Genomic DNA, 17,965 nt, shown 5'->3' on the forward strand with positions numbered 1-17,965 from the left:
AGTAGTTAGCTACAGTGTTGATATTGTACAGTATACAGACCAGGTAGAGTATTCAGAGTATTTAGCTACAGTGTTGATATTGTACAGTATACAGGCCAGGTAGAGTATTCAGAGTATTTAGTCAGTGTTGATATTGTACAGTATACAGGCCAGGTAGAGTATTCAGAGTATTTAGCTACAGTGTTGATATTGTACAGTATACAGGCCAGGTAGAGTATTCAGAGTAGTTAGTCAGTGTTGATATTGTACAGTATACAGACCAGGTAGAGTATTCAGAGTAGTTAGTCAGTGTTGATATTGTACAGTATACAGGCCAGGTAGAGTATTCAGAGTAGTTAGTCAGTGTTGATATTGTACAGTATACAGAACAGGTAGAGTATTCAGAGTAGTTAGCTACAGTGTTGATATTGTACAGTATACAGGCCAGGTAGAGTATTCAGAGTATTTAGTCAGTGTTGATATTGTACAGTATACAGACCAGGTAGAGTATTCAGAGTATTTAGTCAGTGTTGATATTGTACAGTATACAGACCAGGTAGAGTATTCAGAGTATTTAGTCAGTGTTGATATTGTACAGTATACAGACCAGGTAGAGTATTCAGAGTATTTAGTCAGTGTTGATATTGTACAGTATACAGACCAGGTAGAGTATTCAGAGTATTTAGTCAGTGTTGATATTGTACAGTATACAGGCCAGGTAGAGTATTCAGAGTATTTAGTCAGTGTTGATATTGTACAGTATACAGGCCAGGTAGAGTATTCAGAGTATTTAGCTAAAGTGTTGATGTGATGTTGGTTGCTGTTTGGAACTGAAATGAGTTACTGGTACGTCCTGTTCAGCAGGAAGTACGTTAACCAGGAAGAGCTCGGTCCATACTAGGAAGCTAATAGCTAATAGACAACCTGCAGACAGACTCCCCTTCGGCTCTAACGACCACGCCGTCCCAAAACAACACAGACTGAACCGTTCACAACGGGAGGAAAACGTCACAATCACAATCGCTAGGCTAGTAGGGGCAGGACGACACCAGTACCGCGATACCTATAGCCTTAATGTTGGAAACAAGCTATAGGACACAATATCTACCATACAGAAGGTTTTAAAACAAGCTATAGCACACAATATCTACCATACAGAAGGTTTTAAACAAGCACACAATATCAACCATACAGAAGGTTTTTAAAACAAGCTATAGGACACAATATCTACCATACAGAAGGTTTTTAAACAAGCTATAGCACACCATATCTACCATACAGAAGGTTTTAAACAAGCTACAGCACACAATATCTACCATACAGAAGGTTTTTAAACAAGCACACAATATCTACCATACAGAAGGTTTTTAAACAAGCTATAGCACACCATATCTACCATACAGAAGGTTTTAAACAAGCTACAGCACACAATATCTACCATACAGAAGGTTTTTAAACAAGCTCACAATATCTACCATACAGAAGGTTTTTAAAACAAGCTATAGCACACACAATATCTACCATACAGAAGGTTTTTTAAACAAGCTATAGCACACAATATCTACCATACAGAAGGTTTTAAACAAGCACACAATATCTACCGTACAGAAGGTTTTTAAACAAGCACACAATATCTACCATACAGAAGGTTTTTAAACAAGCACACAATATCTACCATACAGAAGGTTTTTAAACAAGCACACAATATCTACCATACAGAAGGTTTTTAAACAAGCACACAATATCTACCATACAGAAGGTTTTTTAAACAAACTATAGCACACAATATCTACCATACAGAAGGTTTTTAAAAAGGACCAAAGTGTTTGCGTCAAAACTCTTAAAAAGGTTGAGGTAATTTCACTAAACACGACAGCGAACAGCAGAACACAAAGACAACAGTTAAATGACCTTTATGGAAGTAAAGCTGTGGTTACCGCTCCCTTGGGGTGATTCTCTCTGAGCTGAAAACGACAAGAGCCCAAAACAGATGTTCACATGTCCAGTCCACAGAACACACTGCTGTAGTTTTAGAGAACGCAGGAGGACCCAGACCATAAACTAGCTTTAGAGAACGCAGGAGGATCCGGTCCATAAACTAGCTTTAGAGAACGCAGGAGGACCCGGACCATAAACTAGCTTTAGAGAACGCAGGAGGATCCGGTCCATAAACTAGCTTTAGAGAACGCAGGAGGACCCGGTCCATAAACTAGCTTTAGAGAACGCAGGAGGACCCAGACCATAAACTAGCTTTAGAGAACGCAGGAGGACCCGGTCCATAAACTAGCTTTAGAGAACGCAGGAGGATCCAGTCCATAAACTAGCTTTAGAGAACGCAGGAGGACCCAGTCCATGACCTAGCTTTAGAGAACGCAGGAGGACCCAGTCCATAAACTAGCTTTAGAGAATGCAGGAGGATCCAGTCCATAAACTAGCTTTAGAGAACGCAGGAGGATCCAGTCCATAAACTAGCTTTAGAGAACGCAGGAGGATCCAGACCATAAACTAGCTTTAGAGAACGCAGGAGGATCCAGTCCATAAACTAGCTTTAGAGAACGCAGGAGGATCCAGTCCATAAACTAGCTTTAGAGAACGCAGGAGGATCCAGTCCATAAACTAGCTTTAGTGAACGCAGGAGGATCCAGACCATAAACTAGCTTTAGAGAACGCAGGAGGATCCAGTCCATAAACTAGCTTTAGTAAACAGACGAGACAGAGAAGAGGAAAAAGTGTGTTTCTCCGGGTCCAAGGTTTGGTCTTGAGGTCAGGCTGTGGAGAGAGAGAGACTGTCCTCCTGCTCGGCCACACGGCAGATATTTTAAGTGCCTGACAAAAAGGGGAACTGATGCAGAGTGAGGAGAGAAGAGAGACAGATAGACTCTTCCCCCTGCTCTCCTTTCTCTCCCTCCCTCCCTCTCTCGCCCTCCAATTTAAGGGCTTTATTGGCGTGGGAAACATATGTTTACATTGCCAAAGCAAGTGAAATAGATAATAAACAAAAGTTAAATTAAATATCTTGAGCTCTCCCACTCTCTCAGGCTCTCCCTCTCTCTGGGGCTCTGTCTCTCTGTTCCTGTACAGTGGAGGAGTATTATTCAGTCTGTCATCAGCAGAGAGAGAGAACAAACAGCAGAGAAATCCCTCTCCCCCTCCCCCTCCTCTCTCCTTCCCCCTCCTCTCTCCTTCCCCCTCCTCTCTCTCTCTCTCCTGCTAGAACTGGGTCAGAGTCATCCTTCACCAGGATGTTACACAACCCACCCATCCCTTCTTCCCCCTCCTCTCTCTCTTCTTCCCCCTCCTCTCTCTCCTCTCTCTCTCCTTCCCCCTCCTCTCTCTCTTCTTCCCCCTCCTCTCTCTCCTCTCTCTCTTCTTCCCCTCCTCTCTCTCCTCTCTCTTCTTCCCCTCCTCTCTCTCCTTCCCCCTCCTCTCTCATCCTACACAACCAGCCCCTCTCTCCTTCCCCCTCCTCTCTCTCCTCTCTCTTCTTCCCCCTCCTCTCTCATCCTACACAACCAGCCCCTCTCTTCTTCCAAACACAGACCAGAGTTTTGCTGCAGCCCCTCCTCAACTCCTGGAATGTGTGTGTGTGTGTGTGGTTGCCGTTGAGCGTTGCGAGGGGTGTGTGTGTGTGTGTGTGTGTGTGTGTGTGTGTGTGTGTGTGTGTGTGTGTGTGTGTGTGTGTGTGTGTGTGGTTGCCAGTGAGCCACTGCAGAGCCCCCTGGGTGAGAGGGAAAGCGAGAGGGAGGAGCGAGCAGTGAGAGAAAAACATACACATGATCAAATACAAATCTTAGAATCAACTATTAAAGACACCAGAACCCACTGGATTCTCCAATTACCTTGAATGAACTACAGGACAAAATACAAACCCTCCAACCCAAAAAGGCCTGTGGTGTTGATGGTGTCCTCAATTAAATGATAAAATATACAGACCACAAATTCCAATTAAACTCTTTAACATCATCCTCAGCTCTGGCATCTTCCCCAATATTTGGAACCAAGGACTGATCACCCCAATCCACTAAAGTGGAGACAAATTTGACCCCAATCCACAAAAGTGGAGACAAATTTGACCCCAATAACTACAGTGGGATATGCGTCAACAGCAACCTTGGGAAAATCCTCTGCATTATCATTAACAGCAGACTCGTACATGTCCTCAGTGAAAACAATGTAGTGAGCAAATGTCAAATTGGCTTTTTACCGAATTATCGTACGACAGACCACAGTCACCCTGCACACCCTAATCGACAAAGAAACAAACCAAAACAAAGGCAAAGTCTTCTCATGCTTTGTTGACTTATAAAAAAAGCCTTTGATTCAATTTGGCATGAGGGTTTGCAATACAAATTGATGGAAAGTGGTGTTGTGGGGAAAAACATACAACATTAAAAAATCCATGTACACAAACAACAAATGTGCGGTTAAAACTGGCAAAAAAACATATATTTCTTCCCACAGGGCCTTGGGGTGAGACAGGGATGCAGCTTAAGCCCCAACCTCTTAAAGATATATATTGGCGAGGGCACTAGAACAGTCTGCAGCATCCGGCCTCACCTTACTAGAACCTGAAGTCAAATGTCTACTGTTTGCTGATGATCTGGTGCTTCTGTCCCCAATCAAGGAGGGCCTACAGCAGCACCTAGATCTTCTGCACAGATTCTGTCAGACCTGGGCCCTGACAGACCTGGGCCCTGACAGTAAATCTCAGTAAGACCAAAATAATGGTGCTCCAAAAAAGGTACAGTCGCCATAACCATAAATACTAATTCCATCTAGACACCGTTGCCCTAGAGAACACCAAAAAACTATACATACCTCGGCCTAAACATCAGCGCCACAGGTAACTTCCACAAAGCTGTGAACGATCTGAGAGACAAGGCAAGAAGGGCCTTCTATGCCATCAAAAGGAACATAAAATTCAACATACCAACTAGGATCTGGCAAAAAATACTTGAATCAGTTATAGAACCCATTGCCCTTCATGATTGTGAGGTCTGGGGTCCACTCACCAACCAAGAACTCACAAAATGGGACGAACACCAAATTGAGACTCTGCATGCAGAATTCTGCCAAAATATCCCCCATGTACAACGTAAAACACCAAATAATGCAGAGCAGAATTAGTCTGATACCCGCTAATTATCAAAATCCAGAAAAGAACCGTTAAATTCTACAACCACCTAAAAGGAAGTGATTCCCAAACCTTCCATAACAAAGCCATCACCTACAGAGAGATGAACCTGGAGAAGAGTCCCCTAAGCAAGCTGGTCCTGGGGCTCTGTTCACAAACACAAACAGACCCCACAGAGCCCCAGGACAGCAACACAATTAGACCCAACCAAATCATGAGAAAACAAAAAGATAATTACTTGACACATTGGAGCTAATTAACCAGACTAGAGCAAACTAGAAGGCTATTTGTCCCTAAACAGAGAGTACACAGTGGGGAGAGCAGAGGGAGAGAGAGCAGAGGGAGAGAGAGCAGAGGAGGGAGAGAGCAGAGGAGGGAGAGAGCAGAGGAGGGAGAGAGCAGAGGAGGGAGAGAGCAGAGGAGGGAGAGAGCAGAGGAGGGAGAGAGCAGAGGAGGGAGAGAGCAGAGGAGGGAGAGCAGAGGGAGAGAGAAAACAGAGAGAGAAGCAGAGGCGTGTTTGAAGTCAGCAGCAGGAGAAGGGTGCTGTTGTTTAAAGTGGAACTAATCCTCCACATTCCAGGTGGCAGAGAGGAAGGGACGGACGGACGGACAGAGAGGAAGGGACGAACGGACAGAGTCACTTCCAGCATGACTCACCCGGCTGGGCGAAAACAACAACAGACAATAATAATAACACCTCGACTACACACATCACATCAACAGTCATCTCTGTTTACCCGTCGCAAGACCCACTGGCTGATGCTCATTTATAAAACCATCTTAGGCCTCACTCCCCCCTATCTGAGATATCTACTGCAGCCCTCATCCTCCCCATACAGCACCCGTTCACTCCCCCCTATCTGAGATATCTACTGCAGCCCTCATCCTCCACATACAGCACCCGTTCACTCCCCCCTATCTGAGATATCTACTGCAGCCCTCATCCTCCACATACAACACCCGTTCACTCCCCCCTATCTGAGATATCTACTGCAGCCCTCATCCTCCACATACAACACCCGTTCACTCCCCCCTATCTGAGATATCTACTGCAGCCCTCATCCTCCACATACAACACCCGTTCACTCCCCCCTATCTATCTACTGCAGCCCTCATCCTCCACATACAACACCCGTTCACTCCCCCCTATCTGAGATATCTACTGCAGCCCTCATCCTCCACATACAACACCCGTTCACTCCCCCCTATCTGAGATATCTACTGCAGCCCTCATCCTCCACATACAGCACCCGTTCACTCCCCCCTATCTGAGATATCTACTGCAGCCCTCATCCTCCACATACAACACCCGTTCACTCCCCCCTATCTATCTACTGCAGCCCTCATCCTCCACATACAACACCCGTTCACTCCTATCTGAGATATCTACTGCAGCCCTCATCCTCCACATACAACACCCGTTCACTCCCCCCTATCTGAGATATCTACTGCAGCCCTCATCCTCCACATACAACACCCGTTCACTCCTATCTGAGATATCTACTGCAGCCCTCATCCTCCACATACAACACCCGTTCACTCCCCCCTATCTGAGATATCTACTGCAGCCCTCATCCTCCACATACAACACCCGTTCTGCCAGTCACATTCTGTTAAAGGTCCCCAAAGCACACACATCCCTGGGTCGCTCCTCTTTTCAGTTCGCTGCAGCCAGCGACTGGAACGAGCTGCAACAAACACTCAAATTGGACAGTTTTATCTCCATCTCTTCATTCAAACACTCAAACTGGACAGTTTTATCTCCATCTCTTCATTCAAAGACTCAATCATAAACACTCTTACTGACAGTTGCGGCTGCTTTGTGTGGTGTATTGTTGTCTCTACCTTCTTGCCCAATAATGTTTGTACAATGTTTTGTATAACTATTCCCCAGGTCGTTAATGTAAATGAGAATGTGTTCTCAGTCAACTTACAAGGTAAAATATTACTGTTATATAAAAAAATACTGCTTTGGTAATATCTACAAATAGTATTTCATGACAATAAAGCAATTAGAATTTGAGGGAGAGAATTGGCACACACTACCACGATCCGGTAAGACTTTCACAGATGGATTAGAGAGAGGAGAGAGGGGAGAGGGGAGAGGGGAGAAAGAGAGAGAGAGAGAGGGAGGGAGGAGAGAGGAGAGAGAGGAGAGAGGGGAGAGAGGAGAGGGGAGAGGGGAGAGGGGAGAGAGAGGAAAACGAGGGAAGAGAGAGAGAGAGAGGGGAGAGGGGAGAGAGGAGAGGGGAGAGGGGAGAGAGGGAGGGAGGAGAGAGAGAGAGAGAGAGGGGAGAGGGGAGAGGGGAGAAAGAGAGAGAGAGAGAGAGAGAGGGAGGAGAGAGGAGAGAGAGGAGAGAGAGGAGAGGGGAGAGAGAGGAGAGGAGAGAGAGCTCCCTGCAGCAGCAGTAACAATCACATAGCTGTTACACAAACTAAATTTAAACACCGCTGCTCTGTCATTAAACCCAGAGCGCTGTATTTCAAGGTGTTAGAGAGGACAATTAACATTCATTTCATAATGGATAGTTATACACTGTAATTACTAGAGTACTGTACAGCGCAGTACACACACAGAGTAGACGGGCCTACCGTCTCACACAGCGGCAAGTATCTGTAGGGTAATACCGTATATCTGGAGACGTAAACCCAGCCAGTCTATAGTATCTGTAGGGTAATACCGTATATCTGGAGACGTAAACCCAGCCAGTCTATAGTATCTGTAGGGTAATACCGTATATCTGGAGACGTAAACCCAGCCAGTCTATAGTATCTGTAGGGTAATACCGTATATCTGGAGACGTAAACTCAGCCAGTCTATAGTATCTGTGGGGTAATACCGTATATCTGGAGACGTAAACCCAGCCAGTCTATAGTATCTGTAGGGTAATACCGTATATCTGGAAACGTAAACCCAGCCAGTCTATAGTATCTGTAGGGTAATACCGTATATCTGGAGACGTAAACCCAGCCAGTCTATAGTATCTGTAGGGTAATACCGTATATCTGGAGACGTAAACCCAGCCAGTCTATAGTATCTGTAGGGTAATACCGTATATCTGGAGACGTAAACCCAGCCAGTCTATAGTATCTGTAGGGTAATACCGTATATCTGGAGACGTAAACCCAGCCAGTCTATAGTATCTGTGGGGTAATACCGTATATCTGGAGACGTAAACCCAGCCAGTCTATAGTATCTGTAGGGTAATACCGTATATCTGGAGACGTAAACCCAGCCAGTCTATAGTATCTGTAGGGTAATACCGTATATCTGGAGACGTAAACCCAGCCAGTCTATAGTATCTGTAGGGTAATACCGTATATCTGGAGACGTAAATCCAGACAGTCTATAGTATCTGTAGGGTAATACCGTATATCTGGAGACGTAAACCCAGCCAGTCTATAGTATCTGTAGGGTAATACCGTATATCTGGAGACGTAAACCCAGCCAGTCTATAGTATCTGTAGAGTAATACCGTATATCTGGAGACTAGACGTAAACCCAGCCAGTCTATAGTATCTGTAGGGTAATACCGTATATCTGGAGACGTAAACCCAGCCAGTCTATAGTATCTGTAGGGTAATACCGTATATCTGGAGACGTAAACCCAGCCAGTCTATAGTATCTGTAGGGTAATACCGTATATCTGGAGACGTAAACCCAACCAGTCTATAGTATCTGTAGGGTAATACCGTATATCTGGAGACGTAAATCCAGACAGTCTATAGTATCTGTAGGGTAATACCGTATATCTGGAGACGTAAACCCAGCCAGTCTATAGTATCTGTAGGGTAATACCGTATATCTGGAGACGTAAACCCAGCCAGTCTATAGTATCTGTAGGGTAATACCGTATATCTGGAGACTTAAACCCAGCCAGTCTACAGTATCTGTAGGGTAATACCGTATATCTGGAGACGTAAACCCAGCCAGTCTATAGTATCTGTAGGGTAATACCGTATATCTGGAGACGTAAACCCAGCCAGTCTATAGTATCTGTAGGGTAATACCATATATCTGGAGACTAGAAGTAAACCCAGCCAGTCTATAGTATCTGTAGGGTAATACCGTATATCTGGAGGCGTAAACCCAGCCAGTCTATAGTATCTGTAGGGTAATACCGTATATCTGGAGACGTAAACCCAGCCAGTCTATAGTATCTGTAGGGTAATACCGTATATCTGGAGACGTAAACCCAGCCAGTCTATAGTATCTGTAGGGTAATACCGTATATCTGGAGACGTAAACCCAGCCAGTCTATAGTATCTGTAGGGTAATACCGTATATCTGGAGACCAGACGTAACCCAGCCAGTCTATAGTATCTGTAGGGTAATACCGTATATCTGGAGACGTAAACCCAGCCAGTCTATAGTATTTGTAGGGTAATACCGTATATCTGGAGACGTAAACCCAGCCAGTTTATAGTATCTGTAGGGTAATACCGTATATCTGGAGACTAGACGTAAACCCAGCCAGTCTATAGTATCTGTAGGGTAAAACCGTATATCTGGAGACGTAAACCCAGCCAGTCTATAGTATCTGTAGGGTAATACCGTATATCTGGAGACGTAAACCCAGCCAGTCTATAGTATCTGTAGGGTAATACCGTATATCTGGAGACGTAAACCCAGCCAGTCTATAGTATCTGTAGGGTAATACCGTATATCTGGAGACCAGACGTAAACCCAGCCAGTCTATAGTATCTGTAGGGTAATACCGTATATCTGGAGACCAGACGTAAACCCAGCCAGTCTATAGTATCTGTAGGGTAATACCGTATATCTGGAGACGTAAACCCAGCCAGTCTATAGTATCTGTAGGGTAATACCGTATATCTGGAGACGTAAACCCAGCCAGTCTATAGTATCTGTAGGGTAATACCGTATATCTGGAGACGTAAACCCAGCCAGTCTATAGTATCTGTAGGGTAATACCGTATATCTGGAGACGTAAACCCAGCCAGTTTATAGTATCTGTAGGGTAATACCGTATATCTGGAGACTAGACGTAAACCCAGCCAGTCTATAGTATCTGTAGGGTAAAACCGTATATCTGTAGACTTAAACCCAGCCAGTCTATAGTATCTGTAGAGTAATACCGTATATCTGGAGACGTAAACCCAGTCAGTCTATAGTATCTGTAGGGTAATACCGTATATCTGGAGACCAGACGTAAACCCAGCCAGTCTATAGTATCTGTAGGGTAATACCGTATATCTGGAGACGTAAACCCAGCCAGTCTATAGTATCTGTAGGGTAATACCGTATATCTGGAGACGTAAACCCAGCCAGTCTATAGTATCTGTAGGGTAATACCGTATATCTGGAGACTAGACGTAAACCCAGCCAGTCTATAGTATCTGTAGGGTAATACCGTATATCTGGAGACGTAAACCCAGCCAGTCTATAGTATCTGTAGGGTAATACCGTATATCTGGAGACGTAAACCCAGCCAGTCTATAGTATCTGTAGGGTAATACCGTATATCTGGAGACTAGACGTAAACCCAGCCAGTCTATAGTATCTGTAGGGTAATACCGTATATCTGGAGACGTAATCCCATCCAGTCTATAGTATCTGTAGGGTAATACCGTATATCTGGAGACGTGAACCCAGCCAGTCTATAGTATCTGTAGGGTAATACCGTATATCTGGAGACGTAAACCCAGCCAGTCTATAGTATCTGTAGGGTAATACCGTATATCTGGAGACCAGACGTAAACCCAGCCAGTCTATAGTATCTGTAGGGTAATACCGTATATCTGGAGACGTAAACCCAGCCAGTCTATAGTATCTGTAGGGTAATACCGTATATCTGGAGACGTAAACCCAGCCAGTCTATAGTATCTGTAGGGTAATACCGTATATCTGGAGACGTAAACCCAGCCAGTCTATAGTATCTGTAGGGTAATACCGTATATCTGGAGACCAGACGTAAACCCAGCCAGTCTATAGTATCTGTAGGGTAATACCGTATATCTGGAGACGTAAACCCAGCCAGTCTATAGTATCTGTAGGGTAATACCGTATATCTGGAGACGTAAACCCAGCCAGTCTATAGTATCTGTAGGGTAATACCGTATATCTGGAGACGTAAACCCAGCCAGTCTATAGTATCTGTAGGGTAATACCGTATATCTGGAGACGTAAACCCAGCCGGTCTATAGTATCTGTAGGCAGAGCCTACCAGCACTGGGTCTGCCGGTCTGCAGAATGCGGATTCTAGAGAATTCTAGACTGGATTCTAACCTAACTACTCACAGAGAGAAACACACACAACAGTGAATGGACACCAGTCCCTCCCTACTGCAGGAGCAGAAAGCACTGGCTGAGAGACAGGGACAACATGAGTGGACTGGGACACCAGTCCCTCCCTACTGCAGGAGCAGAAAGCACTGGCTGAGAGACAGGGACAACATGAGTGGACTGGAACACCAGTCCCTCCCTACTGCAGGACCAGAAAACACTGGCTGAGAGACAGGGACAACATGAGTGGACTGGAACACCAGTTCCTCCCTACTGCAGGAGCAGAAAGCACTGGCTGAGAGACAGGGGGACAACATGAGTGGACTGGAACACCAGTCCCTCCCTACTGCAGGAGCAGAAAACACTGGCTGAGAGACAGGGACAACATGAGTGGACTGGAACACCAGTCCCTCCCTACTGCAGGAGCAGAAAACACTGGCTGAGAGACAGGGACAACATGAGTGGACTGGGACACCAGTCCCTCCCTACTGCAGGAGCAGAAAGCACTGGCTGAGAGACAGGGACAACATGAGTGGACTGGGACACCAGTCCCTCCCTACTGCAGGAGCAGAAAGCACTGGCTGAGAGACAGGGGGACAACATGAGTGGACTGGAACACCAGTCCCTCCCTACTGCAGGAGCAGAAAACACTGGCTGAGAGACAGGGACAACATGAGTGGACTGGAACACCAGTCCCTCCCTACTGCAGGAGCAGAAAACACTGGCTGAGAGACAGGGACAACATGAGTGGACTGGAACACCAGTCCCTCCCTACTGCAGGGGCAGAAAACACTGGCTGAGAGACAGGGACAACATGAGTGGACTGGAACACCAGTCCCTCCCTACTGCAGGAGCAGAAAACACTGGCTGAGAGACAGGGACAACATGAGTGGACTGGAACTGACATGGCAGACAGAGAAGAGCCTCATTCTGCAGTCAGGCAGTCACGGTGGAAGCCAGAGCACATGGAAATACAAATCCCCTGCTCTGAAACTGCCTGCCTGCCAGGGATCCTGTCTGCCTGCCTGCCAGGGATCCTGTCTGCCTGCCAGGGATCCTGTCTGCCTCCCAGGGATCCTGCCTGCCAGGGATACTACTATGTGACCTGTTGCCACAAGAAAAGGACAACCAGTGAAGAACAAACACCATTGTAAATACAACCCATATTTATGTTGATTTATTTTCCTGTTTGTAATTTAACAATTTGCACATCGTTACAACACTGTATATAGATCATATTTGTGAGTAATGTTTAATGTTCATTTTGGATTGTTTACTTCACTTCTGTTTATCATCTACTTCACTTGTTTGGGCAATGTAAACATGGTGTTTCCCATGCTAGTAAAGAATTGAACTGAATGAGAGAAAGGGAGAAAGGAGAGAGAGAGAGAGAGGGAAAGGGAGAAAGGAGAAGCGGGAGAAAGGAGAAGCGGGAGAGAAGGAGAACAGAGAGAGAGAGAACAGAGAGAGGGAGAACAGAGAGAGGAGAGAAGGAGAACAGAGAGAGGGAGAACAGAGAGAAGGAGAACAGAGAGGGAGAACAGAGAGGGAGAACAGAGAGAGGGAGAACAGAGAGAGGGAGAACAGAGAGAGGGAGAACAGAGAGAGGGAGAACAGAGAGGGAGAACAGAGAGAGGGAGAACAGAGAGAGAGAGAACAGAGAGAGGGAGAACAGAGAGAGGGAGAACAGAGAGAGACAGAACAGAGAGAGGGAGAACAGAGAGAGGGAGAACAGAGAGAGGGAGAACAGAGAGAGGGAGAACAGAGAGAGGAGAGAAGGAGAACAGAGAGGGAGAACAGAGAGAGGGAGAACAGAGAGAAGGAGAGAAGGAGAACAGAGAGAGGAGAGAAGGAGAACAGAGAGGGAGAACAGAGAGAAGGAGAGAAGGAGAACAGAGAGAGGAGAGAAGGAGAACAGAGAGAAGGAGAACAGAGAGAGGGAGAACAGAGAGAGGGAGAACAGAGAGAGGGAGAACAGAGAGAAGGAGAACAGAGAGAGGGAGAACAGAGAGAGGGAGAACAGAGAGAGGGAGAAAAGAGAGAGGGAGAAAAGAGAGAGGGAGAACAGAGAGGAGAGAAGGAGAACAGAGAGGGAGAACAGAGAGAGAACAGAGAGAGAAGGAGAACAGAGCGAGAGCTGCAGTATAGTGTTTGCTGGCCCCATTTCCAGCACCATTCCATTTCAGAACACCACATTGAGCAGAGAGCAGGGAGAAAACACAGAACAGCACAGACGCAAAATGTCTCCTCTACTGAGAACCTACTGAGCTCTCTGTTCATATCCTCTACTGAGAACCTACTGAGCTCTCTGTTCATATCCTCTACTGAGAACCTACTGAGCTCTCTGTTCATATCCTCTACTGAGAACCTACTGAGCTCTCTGTTCATATCCTCTACTGAGAACCTACTGAGCTCTCTGTTCATATCCTCTACTGAGAACCTACTGAGCTCTCTGTTCATATCCTCTACTGAGAACCTACTGAGCTCTCTGTTCATATCCTCTACTGAGAACCTACTGAGCTCTCTGTTCATATCCTCTACTGAGAACCTACTGAGCTCTCTGTTCATATCCTCTACTGAGAACCTACTGAGCTCTCTGTTCATATCCTCTACTGAGAACCTACTGAGCTCTCTGTTCATATCCTCTACTGAGAACCTACTGAGCTCTCTGTTCATATCCTCTACTGAGAACCTACTGAGCTCTCTGTTCATATCCTCTACTGAGCTCTCTGTTCATATTTGTCTGCAGAAAAAAAACTGATAACGGCTCTGAAAGTGGCAGAATAATTTATTATACTGTCAAAGAACAGATATGACCCCAATGAAGGTCGTTCAGTTCAGACAACCTCAGAGACGGAGAGACAGAGAGAAACAGAGACACAGAGAGAGAGAGAGAGAGAGAAACAAATAGAGAGAGAGGGAGAGACGAGAGAGAAAGACAGAGAGAGAGGGAGAGATGAGAGAGAAAGACAGACAGAGAGAGAGAAAGAGACGAGAGAGAGACAGACAGGAGACAGAGAGACAGTAGCATTACACAGCTCAGTCTGTCCACCACTGTAGCTATCTAGCCAGTCATGACCTTCACTCTTCATTCTCACAGCCAAAAACGGACATGATCCACACCAGCCATCAATACACCACCACCACCTAGCCAGACTAACATGGTATCCACAATACACCACCACCACCTAGCCAGACTAACGTGGTATCCACAATACACCACCACCACCTAGCCAGACTAACATGGTATCCACAATACACCACCACGACCTAGCCAGACTAACGTGGTATCCACAATACACCACCACGACCTAGCCAGACTAACATGGTATCCACAATACACCACCACCACCTAGCCAGACTAACATGGTATCCACAATACACCGCCACCACCTAGCCAGACTAACATGGTATCCACAATACACCACCACCACCTAGCCAGACTAACATGGTATCCACAATACACCACCACCACCTAGCCAGACTAACGTGGTATCCACAATACACCACCACCACCTAGCCAGACTAACGTGGTATCCACAATACACCACCGCCACCTAGCCAGACTAACATGGTATCCACAATACACCACCACCACCTAGCCAGACTAACGTGGTATCCACAATACACCACCACCACCTAGCCAGACTAACGTGGTATCCACAATACACCACCACCACCTAGCCAGACTAACGTGGTATCCACAATACACCACCACCACCTAGCCAGACTAACGTGGTATCCACAATACACCACCACCACCTAGCCAGACTAACGTGGTATCCACAATACACCACCACCTAGCCAGACTAACATGGTATCCACAATACATCACCCCCACCTAGCCAGACTAACATGGTATCCACAATACACCACCACCACCTAGCCAGACTAACGTGGTATCCACAGCAGGTCCACAGCGGCCCCACAGCAGCTAAGCCTGGGAGGGGAGGAACGAGGGCTAATGAAGTGACTGAACACTGAACTCATGAGTTTCCTGGTGAAGATGAGGACAGAAATAGATAGGACGGGTAGAGGACAGGGTGAAGATATGTTCATACTGACTGGCTGGCTGTGTGGCTGACTGGCTGGCTGGCTGGCTGTGTGGCTGACTGGCTGGCTGGCTGGCTGACTGGCTGGCTGGCTGACTGGCTGGCTGTGTGACTGGCTGGCTGACTGGCTGGCTGGCTGACTGGCTGGCTGACTGGCTGGCTGTGTAACTGGCTGTGTGGCTGGCTGGCTGGCTGGCTGTGTGACTGGCTGTGTGGCTGGCTGGCTGACTGGCTGGCTGACTGGCTGGCTGGCTGTGTGACTGGCTGTGTGGCTGGCTGTGTGACTGGCTGTGTGGCTGGCTGGCTGTGTGGCAGCTGGCTGTGTGACTGGCTGGCTGACTGGCTGGCTGACTGGCTGGCTGACTGGCTGGCTACTATGATGCAACTCCAGTACTGACTAGTGGTTTGAGAAGTGCTGCTTCATGTGTCTGTTTTACTAGTAGACAGTCTCCTCTAAATAAGACGCTCCGCCCCAGGAGGGTTACAACACAGTGATCTGCAGGTGGCTGTTTTACCAGTAGACAGTCTCCTCTAAATAAGACGCTCCGCCCCAGGAGGGTTACAAAACAGTGATCTGCAGGTGTCTGTTTTACCAGTAAACAGTCTCCTCTAAATAAGACGCTCCGCCCCAGGAGGATTACAACACAGTGATCTGCAGGTGGCTGTTTTACCAGTAAACAGTCTCCTCTAAATAAGACGCTCCGCCCCAGGAGGGTTACAACACAGTGATCTGCAGGTGGCTGTTTTACCAGTAGACAGTCTCCTCTAAATAAGACGCTCCGCCCCAGGAGGGTTACAACACAGTGATCTGCAGGTGGCTGTTTTACCAGTAGACAGTCTCCTCTAAATAAGACTCTCCGCCCCAGGAGGGTTACAACACAGTGATCTGCAGGTGGCTGTTTTACCAGTAGACAGTCTCCTCTAAATAAGACGCTCCGCCCCAGGAGGATTACAACACAGTGATCTGCAGGTGGCTGTTTTACCAGTAGACAGTCTCCTCTAAATAAGACGCTCCGCCCCAGGAGGATTACAACACAGTGATCTGCAGGTGGCTGTTTTACCAGTAGACAGTCTCCTCTAAATAAGACGCTCCGCCCCAGGAGGATTACAACACAGTGATCTGCAGGTGGCTGTTTTACCAGTAGACAGTCTCCTCTAAATAAGACGCTCCGCCCCAGGAGGATTACAACACAGTGATCTGCAGGTGGCTGTTTTACCAGTAGACAGTCTCCTCTAAATAAGACGCTCCGCCCCAGGAGGGTTACAACACAGTGATCTGCAGGTGGCTGTTTTACCAGTAGACAGTCTCCTCTAAATAAGACGCTCCGCCCCAGGAGGATTACAACACAGTGATCTGCAGGTGGCTGTTTTACCAGTAGACAGTCTCCTCTAAATAAGACGCTCCGCCCCAGGAGGATTACAACACAGTGATCTGCAGGTGGCTGTTTTACCAGTAGACAGTCTCCTCTAAATAAGACGCTCCGCCCCAGGAGGATTACAACACAGTGATCTGCAGGTGGCTGTTTTACCAGTAGACAGTCTCCTCTAAATAAGACGCTCCGCCCCAGGAGGATTACAACACAGTGATCTGCAGGTGGCTGTTTTACCAGTAGACAGTTTCCTCTAAATAAGACGCTCCGCCCCAGGAGGATTACAACACAGTGATCTGCAGGTGGCTGTTTTACCAGTAGACAGTCTCCTCTAAATAAGACGCTCCGCCCCAGGAGGATTACAACACAGTGATCTGCAGGTGGCTGTTTTACCAGTAGACAGTCTCCTCTAAATAAGACGCTCCGCCCCAGGAGGATTACAACACAGTGATCTGCAGGTGGCTGTTTTACCAGTAGACAGTCTCCTCTAAATAAGACGCTCCGCCCCAGGAGGATTACAACACAGTGATCTGCAGGTGGCTGTTTTACCAGTAGACAGTCTCCTCTAAATAAGACGCTCCGCCCCAGGAGGATTACAACACAGTGATCTGCAGGTGGCTGTTTTACCAGTAGACAGTCTCCTCTAAATAAGACGCTCCGCCCCAGGAGGATTACAACACAGTGATCTGCAGGTGGCTGTTTTACCAGTAGACAGTCTCCTCTAAATAAGACGCTCCGCCCCAGGAGGGTTACAACACAGTGATCTGCAGGTGGCTGTTTTACCAGTAGACAGTCTCCTCTAAATAAGACGCTCCGCCCCAGGAGGATTACAACACAGTGATCTGCAGGTGGCTGTTTTACCAGTAGACAGTCTCCTCTAAATAAGACGCTCCGCCCCAGGAGGATTACAACACAGTGATCTGCAGGTGGCTGTTTTACCAGTAGACAGTCTCCTCTAAATAAGACGCTCCGCCCCAGGAGGGTTACAACACAGTGATCTGCAGGTGGCTGAATCAATGGATTTATAAAACCTTCTTACATCAGCTGATATCTCAAAGTGCTGTACAGAAACCCAGCCTAAAACCCCCAAACAGCAAGCAATGTAGGTGTAGAAGCACGGTGGCTAGGAAAAACTCCCTAGAAAGGCAGAACATGGCCAAGATTTGGATCGGCGTCAAATTAC

At 46.8% G+C, this 17,965-nt stretch overlaps 1 protein-coding gene across 15 annotated transcripts in view; it reads right to left on the bottom strand.

The window, feature by feature from the left end:
* LOC115189542 (probable JmjC domain-containing histone demethylation protein 2C) overlaps positions 1 to 17,965 on the bottom strand; it is a 191,190-nt gene that overhangs the window by 115,907 nt on the left and 57,318 nt on the right. The window contains exon 1 of one of the 15 annotated variants that reach the window (XM_029748164.1): positions 1,891 to 2,323. The exons of the other annotated variants lie outside the window; for them this stretch is intronic. Coding sequence (XP_029604024.1) covers positions 1,891 to 2,037 — 147 coding nt within the window. The 5' untranslated portion in view covers positions 2,038 to 2,323. Of the gene's footprint in view, positions 1 to 1,890; positions 2,324 to 17,965 lie in introns of those variants that run through there. 15 annotated transcript variants of the gene reach the window in all.

This window comes from Salmo trutta, unplaced genomic scaffold (assembly GCF_901001165.1).
Source record: "Salmo trutta unplaced genomic scaffold, fSalTru1.1, whole genome shotgun sequence".
NCBI lineage: Eukaryota > Metazoa > Chordata > Actinopteri > Salmoniformes > Salmonidae > Salmo > Salmo trutta.